The sequence below is a fragment of the Sceloporus occidentalis genome, unplaced genomic scaffold, assembly GCF_023333645.1.
Source record: "Sceloporus occidentalis isolate IW3139 unplaced genomic scaffold, rSceOcc1.0.p SCAF_3, whole genome shotgun sequence".
NCBI classification, from domain to species: domain Eukaryota; kingdom Metazoa; phylum Chordata; class Lepidosauria; order Squamata; family Phrynosomatidae; genus Sceloporus; species Sceloporus occidentalis.
This window is the reverse complement of record NW_028316983.1, coordinates 1,416,781-1,437,979: the sequence shown is the minus strand read 5'-3', so window position 1 is coordinate 1,437,979 and position 21,199 is coordinate 1,416,781. Positions and strand designations below refer to the sequence as shown.

Sequence of the window (21,199 nt, the reverse complement as noted above, 5' to 3'; positions counted from 1 at the left end):
AAAATCCCCCGCTGCTTGCAGGCTCCGTTCTCCTGAGGGTTTTTTCTCAGCTTTGCTCTTCCCTCCTTTGGAAGCCGTCGCCGGTGGAGCTTGGAAGGGGCTGGGTTTCTTTTCTTGGCTCTGCTCTGGGCAGGCTGCAATTAGGTGTCCTTTGCAGCCGCATCCCAAGCATAAGCCCAGCCTTCGCCGGCGTTCCCGCTCGCTCTCGGGTGTGTCACTCTGCTGCCCTCTGGCCTTTTGCCCGGCTGGCTTGTTTCCTTTCGCCTCCTTTTGCCTTCTCTGAGTCAGCATCTTGACTTCGTGCTGGATGGCCTCCGCCTCCCCAGCCAGACGAATCCACTCTAGGGCAGTGGGGGGGTTGCCTTTCGTGAGTGCCCACCGTACTATTTCTGGGCGCAGCCCCTCTTTAAAATATTGGATCTTCATCCCCTCTGTGCAATCTGGCACCTGTGCCACCAATCGACGGAACTCCATAGCATACTTCGACACGGACCTGGATCCTTGATCCAGTGCTTTCAAACTGGTTAGAGCTATGCTGGCTCTAAAAAGGTCTTCAAATCTGGCTCTGAGAGCCCTCATAAAGTCTGGTAGACTTCTCAGCTCAGCGGCCTGGCAATCGTACAGCTGCACTAGCCAATTCGCCGCCTCTCCCTTGAGGTGTCTGGCTACACATTTGACCTTGGCTGTCTCATTGGGAAACGTGGGACCCCACTCCTCCATGTGGTCCGCTACCTGCGACAAGAAGTAGGGCAGGGTCTGTGGGTCCACATCATACTTGACGCACAGCTTCCTGGCCTGTGGCTCTTGTGCTCGATCCGGTGCCGGCCTGGCCGGTGGGGGAGCTGGTTGTGGGGGCCCTGCCGCCCCCGGCACTGGGGCTGCTTGAGCTGCAGGGGGGAGCTGTCCCAGCCCCGGCTCCTGCGCCTCTGGCACCTGTGTCCCCCTTCAGTATGTCCAATATCTGGGCCAACGTGCCCTGGACCCCCTCCATGTCTTCCTGGAGTTGCTGTACCTGTTTCTGTAGGTCCTCCTCGTCCTCGGGTTGCAGTTGCAGCGGCTGCATAAAACCGGTGTCCCAAGCGGACCAGCGGGCTGCTTGGCGTCGCTCCCTCGTGCGTGGAGGAACCGATGGTTGGCCAAGCCATGGGGCCCCAGCTCCCGGCGTCTGAGCCAGTGTCGACTGGGTGTCTTTTGGAAGAGCCCCTGCCTCCGTCCTTTGGGCTTGGCTCACCCCCACGGCTCCTGCCGTAGTCTCCATCTTGGCTAAAGTAGATTCTTCTGAGGACTTCTGTTCCGACATTGTTCTCAGAGGAAATTAGTAGGAGTCTCAGCTTACTGTCAGAGTGTGGGACAGGAATCCTGGACAATCAACCAGTCAGCTTGTTTAATGAAACAACAGAACTTTATTGAAGGTTCCAAGATCAGCCATGTCTCATCACCCAGCTTCTAAGCTGAGACTGACCCTTCCCAGCAAAAGCAATGCATAAGTCCCCCTAAGCCAAAGCACTCCAGCCCCAGCAAAAGCCCGCGCAGTAGGGCCCCTCCTTCCCAGCACTAGTTCCCGTCCTCCATCCCTATCCCCTGAGAAACGAAACTGCATTCCAAGTCTCTGCAGGCCAGCCTCTCAAGGACACTAGATAACTCACACCTGGTCCAACCTAGTACTACATATCACCATCTCTACAAGCTATGCAAAGCACAACCCATCCCCCCATCATCCACAGTTAGAATACATCTGGTAGAATACTTCAGGATTCTAACAGAAGGTAACTAGACTTTCACTTGGGTCTGGGATGCGTTTGTTACTAGATCACAAAATCTTAGGTTTGGAAGGGAGCCTGAGAACCATCCAGTCCAACCCCCTTTCTGCCATCCAGGAATACACAGCTAAAGGGCTCCTCAAAAATCCATCTCTGTTGAAAGAACTCCAAATACGGAGAGTCCACTCTTACAGTATCAAATTTTGTCTGTTTCTTCAAATTATACCCAGCTTCCTCCCAAGATGGGATTCAAGGTGGCTCTGAGTGTGTAGGAGCCCTGAGGCTGCACTGGTTAAATGCCAGCCCTGCGGCCATAAGGTTGTGAATTCGATTCTGGAGGGTCCAAGGTTGTTTCGTAGACACAAACTACAATTCCCATGATCCTGTGTTGCAATTTTGCTTCCAATACTCCAAGTCTTGTGTGGCCCCCGAAACAAAAACAGCTGTTTTCAAAGGAGGAAAAAATAGATATTGCAAGCAATCTAGATGGCTGGAATTGTGAATGGACGAAATAACGCGAAATAAGAAATAAGAAAATCGGAAGACCATACAAAGTGGAAGTGCAAAATGTTTATGATGTGATTCTGTCCTCCCTGCACATGTGCAGAAATGCTAATTCAAAATCAAGAAGCTGAAGGGTGCGTATTCATGTGATAAATATATTCGCATTCTCACTTCTTTCTCTTTCGAATAGACGCTGTGTTCCTCTGTGTGTGTGATAAGCTACTATGTAATTTCGTGCATTTTTGCATTGGCCTCACTTTCTTCTTCTTTCGGGACGGTGATACATTCCTCCGTGTGGAAAAGTCCAGTGTGACCCACTGAGGTCCTTCCCTGCTTGGAAGAGGCAGCACATCCATTTCTTGCCCGGAGAGGAGAGAAAGGCACCCCTTCCATCAGGATGGTATTCCATAATCCTTTGCCCCTTCCTTCTCCATGGGGCCTGCCCTACAGTCTGAAAAACCAAAGCATCCTTCAAGGAAGGGGTTTCTCTAAGGAATTCTTCCTTCCTCATGCAAATGCCACGGGGTGATCGGGAGCTTGGTCCTGTTGACCCTTGTTGAGTTATAGGGCAGTTTGAGGAAGCAATTGGCTCTGAAGAGGGTTTTTTGCAATCGCCGTTTGCAAATATATTGTCGAAGAGTTTCCTGTCTGTCCACACTGGCTTCCTTAGTCTACCACTTTTGAAAGTCCCAGCTGAACCTGTTTGCAGGTATATAAGAGAGGAGCTGAGCTGGGTGGGCATTGCAATCCCAGACCTTTTGCATCATGCAGTCAGTGGGCTTCGTCCTCCTTCTGGGATTTCTCACCTTCTGCGCTGAGATGACCCTCATCACTGGTCAGCCAGGTAAGAAGGGACCTCTTCAGGGAGATGAAGAATATCCCCAAATACTCCATAAATCTTCTTTATTGAGTGCCTTGATTGTATCTTCCTGCATGGCAGAATGGGGTTGCACAGGATGGCCATTCTCTTCCAACTCTAGGATTGTATGATCCTATGAAAAGGGATCCCACCCAAACGTTAGGAAGAATCTTATCCTGAGGATAAGAGCTCTTCATCCATGGAAGATGCAGCCTTCTGTGGGGTGTTTGATCAGAGAGTGTTTGGGGACATTTGGTAGGTTCATGGAGTTGACTTTTTTGAGAGCTTTTAAACAGAGAATGGATGGCCCTCTGTCAATGGGGATGCTTTGATTGAGAGTTCCTGCATGGCATAATGGGGTTGGTCTGGATGGCCATTCTTGGGGTCTCTTCCAACTCTAGGATTCCTTGATTCTATGTTCAACGTTTGAGTGGTTGAATTTATGTAAGCACACTGTGAAAATGGCTGTTTTCAGCCCAGTCCTTCAATGTCCTACACCATCGGGACCGCCCTGAAGGGACAATGAGGGGGCGGGTCCAACTCCATCAGGACAGCCCTGAAGGGACAGAGCCCTCCGTCCACGGCCAACTGTCATCGTCAAGCCTGGAGGGAGTGAGGGGGCGGGTCCTACACCATCGGGACCGCCCTGAAGAGACAGAACCCTCCCTCCACGGCCAACTGTCATCGTCCAGCCCGGAGGGAGTGAGGGGGCAGGTTCAACACCATCGGGACCGCCCTGAAGGGACAGAGCCCTCCCTCCAAGGCCAACTGTCATCGTCCAGTCTGGAGGGAGTGAGGGGGCGGGTCCTACACCATCGGGACCGCCCTGAAGGGACAGAGCCCTCCCTCCACGGCCAACTGTCATCGTCCAGCCTGGAGGGAGTGAGGGGGCGGGTCCAACACCATCGGGACCGCCCTGAAGGGACAGAGCCCTCCCTCCACAGCCAACTGTCATCGTCCAGCCTGGAGGGAGTGAGGGGGCGGGTCCAACACCATCGGGACCGCCCTGAAGGGACAGAGCCCTCCCTCCACGGCCAACTGTCATCATCCAGCCTGGAGGGAGTGAGGGGGCGGGTCCAACACCATCGGGACCGCCCTGAAGGGACAGAGCCCTCCCTCCACGGCCAACTGTCATTGTCCAGCCTGGAGGGAGTGAGGGGGCGTGTCCTACACCATCGGGACCGCCCTGAAGGGACAGAGCCCTCCCTCCACGGCCAACTGTCATCGTCCAGCCTGGAGGGAGTGAGGAGGTGGGTAGGGGCTAATTTTGTATTGCAATTTTTATTGTACACCGCTATGATCATTGCGGAATAGCGGTCTATAAATAAAATGTATTATTATTATTATTATTATTATTAAGTAGCAACCATTTTTAACTCATTGCCCATGAACACTCAGCGCATCATTTAAATGAAGCCTATTATGATCAGTCCAGAATGTGGAAAATTAATCCTTTGGAGCACAAGTCCTCAAGTTCTCCAGCCCAGATTCCCAGGCAGAGCAAAAGATTCACAGACTATGTGAGGGACAATCTCCGGTCTGAGAGAAAGGTTGATTCAAATGCCACCAGAAGGGTCCCCAAAGCCTTTTTCCTCCCCACAGCCTTCTGCCACCTTCCTCCGAACCCTGGTCCTTGTCGGGGGAACATGCCCCGTTATTTCTACAATCCGGTGTCCAAGAGCTGTGAGGAATTCATTTATGGAGGTTGCCATGGGAACAAAAACAATTTCAAGACTTTGGAGAAGTGTCGCCTCACCTGCGCAGGTAAGAAGGAAAGCTAGGTGAAAAAAAGCCACCCACAAGGGATCTTGCAAGGTCCAAAATGGGGGGGGGGGAATCCATCATCTGGGACTGTGAAGTCTCTCCTGGTGATCATGGGGAACATGGAAAGCCCCTTTGTATAGGGATGGGAGAGGTTTTTAGAAATGGTCAGAAACATGTCTCTGGAGGGTCCAGAAACCCCAATGAGGTTAATAACTCTGGCCTGAGGAGTAGCTTTGCAGTTTGAGACTTACTCTACCCAGAATGTATATATGGGGGGCTTTGTGCAGAAAACAACACGTTATTATTTAAAACTGTATTTATGGACAGGAAAAAATGAGCAGAAATGTTCTTGTGCCTCACAGTCTGCTCAGAATATGCAGCCTCTGTCTGAACATTTTCTGTGCAATGCAGCTATATCTGTTTTGTTTTGTTTTTTGGTGGAAAATCAATTTCAAACTGCAAATAGACTTTGCTAGCCTTGTGTAGTAGTCTGAGTGCTGGTTAGGACTCTGGGGGAGCAGGGTTCGAATCTCCGCTCAGCCATGGGAATCCAGTGGGTGCCCTTGGGCCAGTCACACTCTCTCAGCCTCAGAGGAAGGCAATGGTAGCTAATCTCTGAAGACACTTTTCCAAGAAGCCCCTAGGAGAGATAGGGTTGCTACACTGGAGTCGGCTTGGTGTAGTGGTTTGAGATGGACTGGAACTCTGGGAGACCTGGGTTCAAATCCCTACTCAGCCATGGAGACTCCCTGAGGGCAGCTTCAGGGTGAGGCCACAGCAAAGCTCTTTGGGATAAATCTTTTAAGGAGACAGGGTGGTGTAGCTGGTGATTTTGAAAAGCAATCTCTCACAGCCCTCTTTTCTGTTGCAGAGAAGCCTGGCATCTGCCCCAAAGCACCTCCGGGTACCATCACCATCTGCCCAGTTATGTGTGGGAGCGACTGGGACTGTCCTGGGAATGAGAAGTGCTGTCCTTATGGATGCATGATAGACTGTATGAAACCCCTCTAAGGTGAGAAGGCAGTTTAATAATAAAAATAATAATACCAATAATAATAATAATAATAATAATAATGAAATTTTATTTCTAGACCGCTATTCCTTGCAGATCACAGCGGTTTACAAAAACACCATCAAAACCAATACATAGCCCAAAAAATACAAAAACCCACCCATACCATTTAAAAACAATACAAGGGAGGGCTTGTCTTCTTCAGGCAGGCAGTTGTGCCAGCCTGCCTCTCTCTCCCTCAAGATGGTGGAAGAAGGGAGGGCTTGTCTATATAATAATAATTATTATTATTATTATAATAAATAGTGTTATTTATACCCCTTTGGCTCTGTGTGCATTTGCTTGTGTGGACACAAAGGCACACAAGAACTCTTTTGTTTGGGGATGGATTTGGATCCCTCATCTCAAAATGTCTGGCAGCCATTCCCTCCTTTGGCTGATGAAAGGAAGTGTCCTCTCTTGCAGGCTAGCCAGGGGCAGAGAACAGTGCGCCCGCCCCATACGCAAGCTTGCCATCTGCGGACTCAAGCTCACATGGACAGCAAGCCCTGGACATTACAATTGTGCACATGCCTATGGTACATGCACAGTGCCAAACACAAAATCACCCGGCCATAGCAAACAATGGGACTTGAGGTCCCGCGTTTTCTCGCATATACAGGGGGGTCCAGAGAGGTTCTTCCGCATATACAAAGGGTCCACTGTATTAAGCAAAGTCCATTAGAGACAAGACAGGAGCAGACCCAGTAGTGGACAGAAGCTTACCAGCCAGTTCCAGTTCTCAGAGGTCAGGCAGTCCAAAGCCCTTATCAGATGAGTCTGGAACTGGGGGTCTTCAGCACTGGGCGGTTCGAATTCACGTTATTTCGCACAATACCATCATACCAGCATTCGAATGGCCCAATCCGAACTCACGTGAATGCGTGAGATGCCGAACTGAATGCGTACTGGCTCCTCTTTTTGGAGCGTGTTGGCCAGTGCGCTGATAAGGGGATTGGCAATATCCTGGATTGGGGCTCTGTTCGATCTCAGTGCGAATGGCTCTGGTGTGACTACCCAATCCTGAATTCCATCGTAAGACCCCCAGATTCCAATTTTAACTTCCGGTGGGTCTTTCTTCTTGCCGGTTCCAGGGAAGCGGGGGGGGGGGGGGCGGTTCCAGCGGCCTCCTCCTCCTCCCGGCTTGGGAGCCAGCATAAGCTGCATCCCAAGAAGGGAAGAGGCGCGGGGGGCCGCTGGAATCGTGGTTCCGGCAGCCTCCTCCTCCTCCTCCCGGCTTGGGAGCCAGCATAGGCTGCATCCCAAGAAGGGAAGAGGCGCGGGGGCCGCTGGAACGGCGGCGATCGCCGCGATTCTAGCGGCCCCGCGCCTGTTCCCTTCTTGGGATGCAGCTTATGCTGGCTCCCAAGCCGGGAGGAGGAGGAGGAAAAAAGCATCCCCATTTACTTAGATGGCCATCCAGCCTCTTTGACAGCCGCTGGAACTGGTCCTCCCCCACCCCAGAATACATATTCACACACTCACACACACACACACGTACAACCGGGCATTGCTAATTTGTTGCAAGGGAAGGTCATGGTAACGTTAAAACCAAGCAGGAATGTAGAGAGGAAACAGAGAGGAATGTAGAGAGGGCACGTTGTATCGCGATTGTTAATGTGCATGAGCTGGCTCTCCAGCTGTTTACCGGGCTGTCATGACGTGACCTCCCCTTTCACCCCGGAAGCGTTTAAGGTCACAACCCATGCAGGGCACCACTGAGCATGTGCGAGGGGGCCGATACGAATCGGCCAATCCTCATGTTGAGCACCGGTGTGACAAAACATTCTGCACTGAATGCACTTCGCGCGAATGCGTATTGGCCAATTTGAATCATGCCAATTCGGAGGGGCTCCCAGGTATGATGGTATTGTGTGAAATAACGTGAATTCGAACCGCCCAGTGCTGAAGACCCCCAGTTCCAGACTCATCTGATAAGGGCTCAAGTCAGCAAGAGCAATAGCAAGTACATTTCTATACCACCTATCCGTGCACTTAAGCACTCCCTAAGCAGTTTACAAAGTGTAAGCCAATTGCCCCCAACATTCTGGGGACTCATTTTAGCAACCTCCAAAGGATGCAAGCCCGAGTTGAGCTTAAGCCCTTTTGTGAGCGAGTGGCTGCAATACTAGCATTTAACTACTGAGCCACCAGGGCTTTGAAGAAATAGATTTAAGTCTAGGAAGGCTCCTGCTCCCAGTAAGGGGCCAGTAAGAAAGACCAAGGCATCAATCCAAGGGAGCCTCTGGTAGCATGGTCAGTTTATGATGCAGGGTCCAAGGCTCTTTGGAAACAGGAGCCAGAAATCAAGAGCATTCCTTCCGAGAGGCCAATTATCCACCACAACCTCCCAAGGATGTTGCTGGATTGTTTATGGCCTGTCAGCCTCTCGCTGCTGTTGGCTGATTCATGAGCATTTCCCATATAAACGCTCTGAGCTTCTTAGTTAGACTGTGAGTTCCTGCATGGCAGGGGGATAGACTGGATGGCCTTTGCGGGGATCTTCCAACTCTATGATTCTATGAACAGTAGGCCCTGAACTACTATCTGTGCAGCTGTGACAAAGGACCTTATTGCGCCACTTAAATAACCCGGCTAACCTCTTCCGAACTGAAGTGTAATTCAGGAGGCAGCTGGGTCCTATCGCAAGGATTTTCCACCGAAGCCACTGGGCGAGTCCAACCCAGCTGCAGCCCAGGTCCCAGGCATGTATCAGCAGCCGTATTTCGAAACCGGGACCTTTCCGACTTTAAAAAATGGCCACCGAAGCGCACCAGGGACCCGGGCTACAGCTGGGCTGGACTCACTCAGTGGCTATGGCAGCAAAATCCTTGTGATTGGACACAGCTGCTTCACTTCAGTTCAGAAGAGGTAAACCGGGCCATTTGAGCGGTGTGATAAGGTCCAAAGACATGTCTACACCGGCCATTTGTATTGGTTTCCCCTAGCGCTTCTGTCGCCCCGTCCAGAGGAGGCAGACCAAAGGCCCAAATCAAGTGCTGCCTGTCTTCACATGGCAAGGGTGGGTCCACAGTGAATCCAGGATATCCCCACATTAACCCAGGTTTTAAGAATCTGACAATTTATCCCGATTTCCCATAAAAATTCGGAGCGCTCCAGAGTGACACCAGGAAGAGGCCGTTGACACCTGCGTCCCACTGCTAACAGGAGTCACTCCTTCTGAGATCACAGCCTGGCGCCCAGCCGAGTGTTTGACGCTGGGCATCTCGTTTTTGGCCTCAGAGAGAGTGGCCTGTGCCAGAGGCACCAGCGCTGGGTGGCCCAGAGGTCCGCATGTGTAGACATTGCCCTTCATCATCCCAGGGGGAATTGGGGGGAATTTAGGGCAGCTTCAGGGCCAGAAAACCCCGGGAGCAGCTTGCATTATTGTGTCCAGTGTAGACCCACCGACAGACATTCTCCCTTGGAGCATTCCAGTCTTTCTTCTCTTTCTAGTTACAATCCATTCTGCCAAATTGGAATTAGCCATTGCATGTCCAGAGATACAATAAAGCCATTGAATCCTGGTTGACTCCCTGGAACTGCAGCTAAAAGGCTTTCTCTCCGGTTGAGGCTGCCTTTCCCAAATATCAGGAACGCTTATCCGGTCCGAAGGAATCCCATGGAAAGGTTTCTGCTCCAGCTCTGCCTGGTCCTTTCTTTTCTTCCTGAATCTCTTTCTTTCTCTCTTTCTTTGCAGCATAACGTTTCAAGAGGCCTCAGTCCATAGTTAGGAGCCCTTCCTGAGTTCGGACCAGAGACCCTTCAAGGCCCCGGAGTCAACACTTTTGCTCTGAATCCTCCCCACATTTTTCCTGAAGAAGGAGATTTTGCAGAACGAGACAAAGTCCCCCTTCCTTGCATAATAAATAGAAATACCTACCGGGAATTTGGAAATTGTGTCCGTCTTGTCTTCTTTTTAAACTTTCTTTCCTCCTGGTGCCTTGTGAGGGCACCAGAAGCTCTGAACCTGGAAATGTAACTAGTTAGAGCAATTAAGAATAATTAATTAATGTAACTGATTCATTAAAACATTAATGAAAAAGTCTGTTTCCAGCTGCCTCTCTGTCCCTTACCTTTTAGGAATTCATTTGTAAACCATCTAGCAGGGCCTATTAAACATGAAATAACTCTTCCTATGCTGCTGGACAGTTGTTAAGGTTTGGCCATGATGCTAAGGGTGCATCTAAACAGTAGAAATAATGCAGTTTCACACCACTTTAACTTCTATGGCTCCATCCTACAGAATCTTGGGATCTGTAGTTTTCTGAGACACCAGCACGCTTTGGTAAAGAATGTTAGGGCATGGAAAGACACGCTGCGTCCACCACGGCCACCTGCAGAGTTGAACCACGTCGACAGGACGCCAGGGAGCAGGAATCTGAAGAGATGTCTGCAAAGGTACTCAGGCCAAGAAGGAAAATACTCCTTCCCCACTGCAAACGGCCTTCAGCTCCCAGCTTGAGAAATAACGACAAGGGCTTTAAGAAATCGGTTACTTTGCCAACCAAACAACCATAACAACAAAACAGACAGGCAGTTACTCTAACATCAACTGTCTTAACTGACACACTCTCTCAGAAGGACAGTTGAGAACGACAGTTGCATCAACATTCCAATGATGCCCTGTTTAAATGCTGACACACATAACTGCCACTAGAGCTGCAAATAACTTACACAACAGCTCCCCCTGGTGGCCACATCCATGTCATTTTATCAGACCTGTTTACCATGGTCCTGACAGAGAAGGCTAAAGACTTTGCTAAACTGCAAATCCCAGGAATCCATTGGATGGCACTACGGCACTTAAAATGGTGTCATTTGAGAGTGTAGATGTATCCAGATAGTCCAAAACTCTTAAACTATTCTGCCTGCTGGCAGAAAGCAACGTCCACTTTGTTGTTGTTAAGTACCTTCAAGTCAACATTGACCTATTGGGATCTAGGAGTCCAGATCTAGTAGAACACAAGTTGGACATGACTCAACAGTGTGATACAGTAGTATCTAAAGGGAAGTAATAGTGACACAGTGCCACTCTATTCTGCTTTGGTCAGCCTTCGACTGGAATACTATGTCCAGTTCTGGCCACCAAAATTTAAGCAGGATGCTGAGAAACTGGAGCCATGTGTCCAAAGGAGGGACACCAAAATGGTGAAGGGCCTGGAAACCATGAAGCCCTATGAGGAGAGACTTAGGGATTTGGGTATGTTTAGCCTGGAGAAAAGAAGGTTAAGGGTGATATGCTAGCCCTGTTTAAATACTTGAAGGGATGTCACATTGAGGAGGGAGCAAGCTTGTTTTCTGTTGCTCCAGAGAACAGAACACAATGAAGCAACAGATGCAAGCTCCAGGGAAAGAGATTCCATCTCAATATTAGGAGGAACTTCCTGACAGTAATGGCTGTTCAACAATTGAAGACACTGACTTGGAAAGTGCTGGGGTCTCCTTGTTTGGAAGTCTTTAGGCAGAGGCTAGATGGCCATCTTTGGGGTATGCTTTGATTGAGAGTTCCTGCATGGCTGAATGGGGTTGGACTGGATTAGGGTCCTTGGGGTTTCTTCCAACTCTGTGATTCTATGATCCTATGGATTGGATCTCCTGAGGGCAGTACAGCAGGGGAATATACAAAGGAATAGTCCAGAGTCCAGTCCAAAGGTCACACAATACCAGTCAGTCAGTCACAGCAAAGGGCAGAGGCAAGAGCGTAGTCTGGGGTCATGAATCAAGAGCAAGGAACAACAAGGATGCAAGACTGGTTGTCGGCTGCAAGGAACCTCTGCAGCTGGAAGTCTTTTAAAAGGCCTCTGCGTCTCTCAGCTGAAACCTATTAGCTCCCCTCTTGGCTTCCAGCCTGGAAGACCTCCTCAAAGACCCCTTCTGGCCTGTTTTCTCTCCAGAGGTCCTGGCACCTGCAGCCTAGCGTCCATAGAGTCTGTTTCTCCCTCTGCATTTTCATAGTGAGCCTCCTCTGGGACTGTGGATCCAGGCAGCCCCAGATCTGCCCCTGTCTCAGCCTCCTCCATGTCTCCAGGGTCTGAGTCCTCTAAGCCAGGCCCAGGGCAGTCCATGGCAGAGAGACCGCCGAGTCCCCCTCTCCTCTGCTGCTCTTAGCTGAGGTCTTTGCAGAATCAGGGCTGTGACTTCTTTGATGGAGCCCTATCCATCTGGAATGAGGCCTTCCTCTTTTCCAGATGCCTTCCTAACCAAGCATTATCACCTTTTTTGGGGATCGTGTCTTCTAAAGGTATGCCCCAAATACGACAATCTCAGTCTTCTTTGCTTCTAGGGAGAATTCAGGTTTGCTCTGTTCAAGGATCCAATTTTTGGTCTTTTGAGCACTCTGTGGTATCCCCAGCACTCTTCTCCAGCCCCAGATGACCAATGAATGTATTTCCTTCCTATCCATTTTCTCCATGGTCCAGCTTTCAGAACCCTCCATAGAGATGGAGGATACAATGGAGGATGCAATGGAGTGGGCCATCTTAAACTGAATAGAAAGAACTGTCGTTGCAGAATAAAGCCATTTCTATAGACTGAATGCAACCCACTGAGGGTTACTCCTGCTTGGAGGAGGCAATCTGAGCCCCATTCGTTTCTTGCCAGGTGAGGAAGGAAAGGCACCCCTTCCACCGGGATCATGTCCCAGGATCCTTTGCACCCTTCCTTCCACTTGGGGCCTGACCCACAGTCTGAAAAGCAAAGAGTCCTTCAAGGAAGGGGGATTCTGGGATTCTTTCTTGCTCATGCAAATGCCAGGAGGAAAAGGGTAGTTTGGTCCTGTTTCCTCCTTGCTGAGTTTTAGGACATTTTGAGGAAGCAATTGCCTCTGATGGGTTTTGTTGTGTAATCACTCTTTGCAAAGATATTGCCAAAGGGTTTCCAATCTGTCCACACCACGTCCAACGGCTTCCTTAACCTGCCACTTTTGAAACCTGTTTGCAGGTATTTAAAGCAAGAGCTGAGCTGGGTTGGCATTGCAGTCCCAGACCTTCTGCATCATGAAGTCTGTGGGCTTCATCCTCCTCCTGGGACTCCTCTCTTTCTGCGCTGAGATGATCCTCATCGCTGGTCAGCCAGGTAAGAAGAGACCTCTTCAATTCCCTCCTCAGTTAGGGAGGTTAGGGCCGCGTTCCCGCTAGGGTTTAAAGCAAATGTCTGATTGGGTTGTATGACTGTCGTTTGAAACCAGTTGGGTATTATCATACTCAAAATGCCACCGATGCATGGATAACGTCCAGCTAGAAGCCGCGCTCAGCCGGCCGATTTGCAAAGATGGGAGCTTCCCTTCTAGCCAGACGTTAGCTGGGCATTAGTGGCAATTTGAGTATGATAATTCCTGACTTTATCCCGAAGGAGACATCAACGCAGCAGGGATAAGTTGGGGTTTTAGCAATGCAGTGAACTCCAGAGTCTTCTGTGCTGCCTGAATCTGCTCTGGTTGCATTTTGCCTTGCCTTGCTAGCCTTGCTGTGCTTAGAAGACTTTGCTCTGTCTCCTGCCTCTGCCTCTTGCCTTTGGCTCATAGGACCATGTTCCCACTATGATTTAACGAAAATTGCTGATCAGGTTATATGACCGTCATTCCCATTTGAAACCAGTTCTGATCCTGCTGTGATCGGTTTCAAGCACAATAACACAAGGCAAATGCAACCCCTCCCCCTCGCTCTTTCCTGACTAGTTCTTTGGTGGTTCTTTTGGAAAGAATCGATTCTGAAGCGTGTTCAACAAGTGGGAACAATGGCTCTGAATCACATCACTCTGGAAGGAAGGGACTAATGGCAGAGGGGTATTTACCATCCCTCCTCAGTTTTTGGTAGACTCACCATCACACACACACACACACACCCGTCAGCGCTGCCTTTGTGCTTCTGGTATGACCTATGGATGCATGGTTTCTTTATTTATTTTAACTGAAAGAAGATTCGATTCACTGATTTTGCAACTACTTGCAATCAGAGAGAGAGAGAGTTCCCATGCCAGGCTGCCGCTTACATCACTGGTGATGCGCAGATGATTGACATGCATTTTGAAGCGGCGCAAACTGGTGGGGACAACAATCGTGCCAAAAAACAAGCGATTCCAAGGGGATACTGAAAAGATCTGCTTTCATAGTGGGAACGATGGACCTTTTGGAATCTATTCACTGACACGGAGCAAAGGTGAATTGGAATGAGCCCAAAGAATATCCCCAAACACTCTCTGCTCACATCTCCTGTCTGAGGTTAGCAGATCTTGCAGCTCATCTTGTTGCAGGTTATATGGGATTATAGAGGTGAGCAACATTGCCTTGAAATGGGTTCAGTGCTCCGTGGGACAAAAGGTGGGATTTCTTCAGCACTGAGTCCCTGGCTGTGTGGATTGGGACTTTGCTCAAAATCTTGGCCCTGGCTGCAGATTTCAGACTAGAGAAACAGGGGCAGCCCCACAGAAAGGGCACTACTCTTGTGCCATATTTTTACCTCTGCAGAACAGGGTCTCTCTCAGTTCAGTCCACAGCTTTAAACTTTTAAACAGACGTATAGTGTCTAGATCAAGGGAAGTAATGGTGGCACTCTATTCGGCTTTGGTCAGGCCTCATCTGGAATATTGTGTCCAGTTCAGGGCACCTCAATTCAAAAAGGATGTTGAGAAGCTGGAGCCATGTGTCCAAAGGAGGGTCACCAAAATGGTGAAGGGTCTGGAAACCATGAAGCCCTATAAGGAACACCTTAGGGATCTGGGGATGTTTAGCCTGGAGAATTGAGGGTTAAGAGGTGATAGGATAGTCCTAATTAAGTATTTGAAGGGATGTCACAGTGAGGAGGGAGCAAGCTTGTTTTCTGATGCTCCAGAGAATAGGACCCGGAACAGTGGATGTAAGCTACAGGAGAATGGTGGAGTCCCCCTCCTTGGAGGTCTTTAGGCAAAGGCTGGATGGCCATCTGTCAATGGGGGTGCTTTGGTTGAGAGTTCCTGCTTGGCAGAATGGGGTTGGACTGGATCAGGGCCCTTGGGGTCTCTTCCAACTCTAGGATTCCTTTTCAGAAGATCTCATGCCATATGGGGATGGGCTGGTGGGTCCCATGTAAGTGGGGTGATGAATCCACTTCATCCAAAGAACTTTCCAAGACAGTAAAGCTGTTGTGGAGATAGGGTTTAATATATTTGACAACTCCTATAGGGTTCAGACTAAAATCCAGAGTGGATTCGCAGCCTCCGCTGACGTAAGAGCCAAAACATTGACCAACAGAAGTGGAACTCTTTTCTTCCCACAGGCTTCTGCAAACTTCCTGCAGAACCCGGTTGGTGCCAGGCTTACTTTCCCCGTTATTTCTACAATGCGGCTTCCAAGAAGTGTGAGAAGTTCATTTACGGAGGCTGCAGGGGCAACAAGAACAATTTCAAGACTCTGGAGCAGTGTCGCCGCACCTGCGCAGGTAAATAGGAAAGCCAGGTGAAATGCCACCTGCGCGGCCTCTGGTCTCCCTGCCAGGTCTGAGATGGAAAAGGAAAAATCAGCTGGGATTGTGAAGTCCCTTCTAGTCAGTGGGACATGGGAAGGACCTTTACATAGGGATGGAAGTGTTGTTTTTAAAGGATAAATGCTCAAAATCATCTTCTGATGGAGGTTGGAGGGGGGATGGAATGGATGGCCCCGGTTTCCCTTCCAGCTCTATGGAGTTTATCACACTGGGGCTCATTTCGACATTAAAGAGAGATTAAAGTGCATTTAAAGCATCCCGCCAATGAAGCGGAAATGGCAAGTAATTGCACAAATGATTATCACATGCAATTGCGCAAATAAAGCGATAGCGGAAATGCGCTATCATTGAAATCCTGAAAGTAAAATGATACGCATTACTGTTTCTTTGTGACCACTTTAATGGCGGGTTTTTGTGCGATGTCGTGTGCGATTTCCCGGGATATTCACAAGATAAACTCCTGTTAGCCTTCATGTGATAAACTAGAAAGAAGCATTAACACACATGTTTTTTGCTTTCAGGATTTAAGCGACACCGCATTTCCGATATCACTTTATCTGCCTGATTGCCTGTGATTACCTGCCATTTTTGCTTTATTTGCAGGATGCTTTAAATGCACTTTAATCTCTCTTTAATATTCATGGGATAAACTCCTGATCTCCTTCCTGTGATAAATTCCTAGGATTCTATGCTTTTACCCAAAATTTATACATGGTTATTTTGTGCAGAAAACAACATGCTTGGATAGAAATATCTGTGCGCAGGGGGAAAAAGAAGCATAATGCTTCTGTGCACATTAGTTTGCGTGGAAAATGCAGACAGCAGTTCTTAGCAGATCTTAGGCAAAGATGTGGTTGCTGTTGTGTGCCATCAGATCATCTTTGGCTTTTGGAAACCCCCTTGAGAAACCCCCAGAAGAGCCTGTTCATGGCTTCCAGACGCAGGGCTGTGCCTTCCTTGGCAGATTTAGTCAAACTGTAACCCAACCTTCTTCTTTTCGTGTTATCTCAAACTTTACCAAGTGCTGTCCTCTTTTGCAGCGAGTCGTCTCCTCTCATGACGTATCCAAATTACGACAGCCTCGAGTTTTGGCTTTTATGAACTGCCCAGCCTTGATTTGCTCTTGGACCCATTAAACCTGGAGGTTCAGGTTTTTGTGGTGGCCATGGGTACATTTGCACACTTGAAGCTTATGCATTAACTGTCTCTGTTTCTTGGGACGTTAGACATGGCCGTAGTGGTGACACATGCCTTTGGACTACTGTGATGTGCTCTACTTGGGGCTGCCTTTGTAGAGTAGTCAGAAACCTCCGCTGGTCCAAAGACTTGCAGCCAGCTAAGAGGACCATTTTGAAAAGCAATCTCAGAGTCCTCTTTTCTGTTGCAGAGAAGCCTGGCATCTGCCCCAAAGCACCTCCGGGTACCATCACCATCTGCCTAGCTTCGTGTGGGAGTGACTGGGACTGTACTGGGAAAGAGAAGTGCTGCTCTTACGGATGCATGGTAAAATGCATGAAACCTCTCTAAGGTGAGAAGGCCATTTGTCCTGGGCTCTGTATGTATATCTATGTGCATCCAAAGGCAGGCAAGAATTGTATTGTTTAGCAATGGTTTTGGATTCTCTCTCTCAAAATGGGTGGAGGCCATTCTCTCCTCTCATTGCTAAAAGGAAGGACTATCTATCTACCTATCTATCTACACGCATCCCTCCACATTTGCGGCTTTGACTTTTGCGTATTTGATCATTCACAGATTTGATTAATATGTCCTCTCTGGGAATATCTAGGTCCTCCAGCACAACTCTATGGTCAACTTTAACCAAACATCACAGTGAAAGACCGAGAGATTCCTAGAGAGAACACCCCACTAGGCATTTGTAGCTCCTCCAATGCAATTCTATGGTCTATGTCTGGCAGATGTTGACCACAGAGTTGTCCTGGAGGACCTAGAGATTCCTAGAGAGGTGTTCTCTCAGGTAAAAACCTCGTGTTTTTGTTATTTGCGATTTCCCCACATTCACAGGGGCCCTGTGTCCTAACCCAGCAAATGCGGAGGGATGAGTGTATCTGTCTTTTGAAACTGTTAAACCCAGATGAACAATGACAGGTTTAGCCCAGGGCTGCTGTCACTAGGAGATGCTGGGATGTGAGATGTTCGGACTGACAGCTGGTGCAGTTGTGACCCATTGTCCGCCTCTCACAGAAAACGCCACTGTGTCCCACTCCAGCCTTGGCACCTCTGCAAATGGGGGTAAAGGGGGAGGTGGAAGAGGAGGAGGGTGCCACCATTGCAGAGCATTACCCTCTTCCTTGCCATCCTTGGGCCTTTCTGGGAGGCATTGAGTGGTGGGTGGTCAAGTGGGCAAGCAAGGCAGTGGGAGGGGAAGGAGGCCACCCTCATCCCCACCTGCCATTTCTGGGTCTGTCTGGCCAGGCAACAGGCAGGGAGGTGAACGAGGCCGTGGGGGCAGGAAGGGGGAGTTGGGTAGGTTGCCCTCACTGTCCCCCAACAGCACTTTCTGGATCTGAGTGGACACTCAAGGCAGCGGGGTGGGGGGGGAGATGGAGTTGAACATGAGTCATGGCAGCTAAAAAGGCCAATGCGATTCTAGGCTGCATCAATAGAAGTTGAGGGTCTGGATCGAGGGAAGAAGAGTGCCACTCTATTCTGCTTTGGTCAGGACTCACCTGGAATAACACTGTCTAGTTCTGGGCTCCACAATTCAAAAATTATAGCTGAGAAGCTGGAGTGTGTCCAAAGGAGGGCAGGGATGTTGGAGCTGGGGATGTTTAGCCTGGAGAAGAGAAGGTTAAGGGGTGATATGATAGCCCCGTTTAAATATTTGAAGGGTTGTCATACTGAGGAGGGAGCAAGCTTGTTTTCTGCTCCTCTAGAGAACAGGACCCGGAACAATGGATGCAAGCTGCATAAAAGAGCTTCTAGCTCAACATTAGGACAGTAAGATCTCTGACAGTAAGAGCTGTTTGAGAGTGGGATATGCTGCTTTGGAGTCTCCTACTTTGGAGGTCTTTAAGCAGAGGCTGGAAGGCCATCTGTCAGGGGTGCTTTGATGGAGAGTTCCTGCATGGCAGAAGGGGGTGGGACTGGATGGCCCTTGGGGTCTCTCCCCACTCTATGGTTCTATGAGGATGGGGCAGCCCACCATGACCACTGCCCACCCCTGGCAGCCCTTTCTGGGCACCTGTGCCAAAAGACAACTGCCCCAGTGATGCCACTTGTTCACCTCTTGATCGTTAAACACATGCCTGTATCGCCACTCCCAACGTTGCTCTTGTTAAACAATGTTTACCAGTCTACTGAAAATTATCACAGTTAGGTCCTGAATTACGTTCCTTTCCTCCCTGAAGAAGGGAGCTGAGTCATAGATGTCCTTCTTTGGAGTGCCCATGTAAATCATTCCAGTATATCTTCCCATCTAGCTGCAATTCATTATATCAGATAGGAATTACCCATTTGCATGTCCAGAGATGAAATAAAGTGGTTGAATCATGGTTAACGCCCTGGAACTCTGGCTCAACTGAAGTCCTAGGTCATGTTTAGGCTGCCTTTCCCCAAAATGAGGAGCGCTTGCCTAGGCTCCAGTCCAAAGCAGCTCTGGGCACAAGCTGGTCTTTTTAGTGGTCTCTTTCTTTTTCAACAGGAGAGATCCCAGACCACTGGATGATCCAAGGCTCAGGAAACCAAGGCAAAAAAGCACCAACCTGGACATACCCAGCATGTTGACCTACTTCTTGGCTGGCTTCCTCCCTTCCTCCCTTCAATAAAGGCATCCATGACTTGAATTCCTGCTGCGTTTCAATCTGGGGGTCTTTGCCATCTGAAGCCTCCCTCTCCTGTGTTGTGATCTCTGGGGGAGGAGGAAAGTGGTCAAGAGGTGGTCATCTCTATGCCATCTCATAGCATCATAGAAACGTAGAGTTGGAAGAGACGGCAAGGGCCATCCAGTCCTATTCTGCCATGCAGGAGGACACAACATCCGGATGAGGGCAGAGTAAAGGAAGGTATGTTGGGCTCTTCCTTGTGGGAACAATGGTTCCTGTAGCAAAATCATGCTTAGAAGGAACACGTCTCTCCTTCCCAAAACATTTGTTTTCTCTTCCTGGGGTGTCTATTGTCTGTGTATGGTTAGAATCACAGAATCCTAGAACTGGAAGGGAGCACAAGGGCTGCTCCAAAAAAGGGACATGCAAATGCTTGCCTACCCATTGTGTGAATGTCCCCTTTTGGCATGTCTTCACTTTCTCCATCTTCTGTCAGGGTGGAGCTGGGCCTGCTTCAACCCCATCATCCCCACTGGTTTCCAACCACCAGGTTCCCCACTCTTAGTCCAGTCCCTTTCTTCCCTCCATGCACCTGGTGAAGAAGAACCAACCTACTAAGCTCATATTACAATTCTTTTCCCCCAGTTAGTCTCAAAGCTGCTGCAAAATCCCTTTGCATACTGATACTTCCAGACTAACACGGCTATGGACGTTATCACACAGGGGAAATTGGAAGGTCCATGCAGTGTGATCCCGGATGCAATCATGAATCAGACTACAATTCCCAAGCTCCTTTGCTGGCTGCAATTTTTTCCTCCCTCCCAGAGGGTTTTGGGGGGCTTTTCTCTGAGCCTCTTGGGGCTATTCTGGAGCTGTTTTGGGGATGAAGCAGCCCTCCCTCCCCAGAGAGACACACACACTGCCTCCCTCCCTCCCCCTCTCAGCCCTTTCCCTTTGCAAACTCATCCTCTCCAACTGGAGGGAAGGGACTGGCTCTCTCTTTCTCTCTTGCAACCCTGTGACAGGGTTTTCTTGCCAGGTTTATTCAGGTGGGGTTTACAATTGCCTTTTTCTGAGGAGGCTGAGAGAGTGTGACTTGCACCAGGTCATCCAGTGGCATTCCATCCCTGCCTTCTAGAGCCATAGTCCAATGATCAAACCAAGTACAAGGTTGCTTTGGAATGATTTTGAATTGCTGAATTGCCTGAATAACATGAAATAAGTCGTAATGAATGAACAAATAATGGGAAACAAGGCAAAACCATGGGAACCGGAGGCAAGCCCTGCCGGAAGTATAAAAAGGTCGGGATTTTAATAACCATCCAATTAGAAAATCGCTATTAGAGACCTGGAAAAAGATTTATAAATTATTTTATTTTCATTTACCATTGTGGACCTCCCCCCAAGAAGCCTTTTTTGGCAGATGGCACATACAAAAAAGATGGCTGACATATAAAAATTTGTTAGAGGCAGATACGCCAGGAGTGCGCAAAATAAAGCAAAAGGATACTTTGGGGGAAGGGGCTTCGAACTAACGTGGTTCAGCTATATTCAGTTAAGTCAAAGAATAAAAATAGACATTAAGACGGTGGGGATAGAAAAAGATTTAAACAAGTTAGATAAGATCCTGTGGCAACCAGATAAACACAAGATTGCAAAACTTTATAAGCTAATTATGAACAGAGTCTTAGAACATAACACGATAAAGGACTACATGATCAAATGGTCTAAGGACCTAGGGTCTGTAATAAACTATGAGGAATGGCAGAAGACATGGTTGAGAGCAAGTAAATTCACAGTGGGTCAAAGTTTGAAGGAGAACCATGTAAAAATAATGAACAGATGGTATATTACACCATGGAAGTTGAAAAAAATGTATAAGTCTAGTGAAGGGCTATGCTGGAAATGCAATCAACAAAAAGGGACACTGTACCACATGCGGTGGGGATGTATAGAAATAAAGACATTTTGGAAGACTATACACGACTCTCTACAAAAGATCTTAGGTTTCAACTTCC

General features: G+C 48.9%; 2 protein-coding genes across 2 annotated transcripts; both read left to right on the top strand.

Annotated features, from left to right (window-relative positions):
• The first annotated feature begins 3,029 nt into the window (after positions 1-3,029).
• LOC149315407 (kunitz/BPTI-like toxin) lies at positions 3,030-5,898 on the top strand. Its single transcript, XM_089513412.1, has 3 exons — positions 3,030-3,108; positions 4,726-4,887; positions 5,759-5,898. Exons 1-3 carry the CDS (start codon positions 3,030-3,032, stop codon positions 5,896-5,898), a joined length of 381 nt encoding a protein of 126 aa, XP_089369538.1.
• Positions 5,899-10,625: 4,727 nt separating this feature from the next.
• LOC149315406 (kunitz-type serine protease inhibitor spermatin-like) lies at positions 10,626-19,186 on the top strand. The gene is made up of 4 exons (XM_089513410.1): positions 10,626-13,015; positions 15,193-15,354; positions 16,787-16,927; positions 19,061-19,186. Exons 1-3 carry the CDS (start codon positions 12,937-12,939, stop codon positions 16,924-16,926), a joined length of 381 nt encoding a protein of 126 aa, XP_089369536.1. The 5' UTR covers positions 10,626-12,936; the 3' UTR covers position 16,927; positions 19,061-19,186.
• Positions 19,187-21,199: the final 2,013 nt, after the last annotated feature.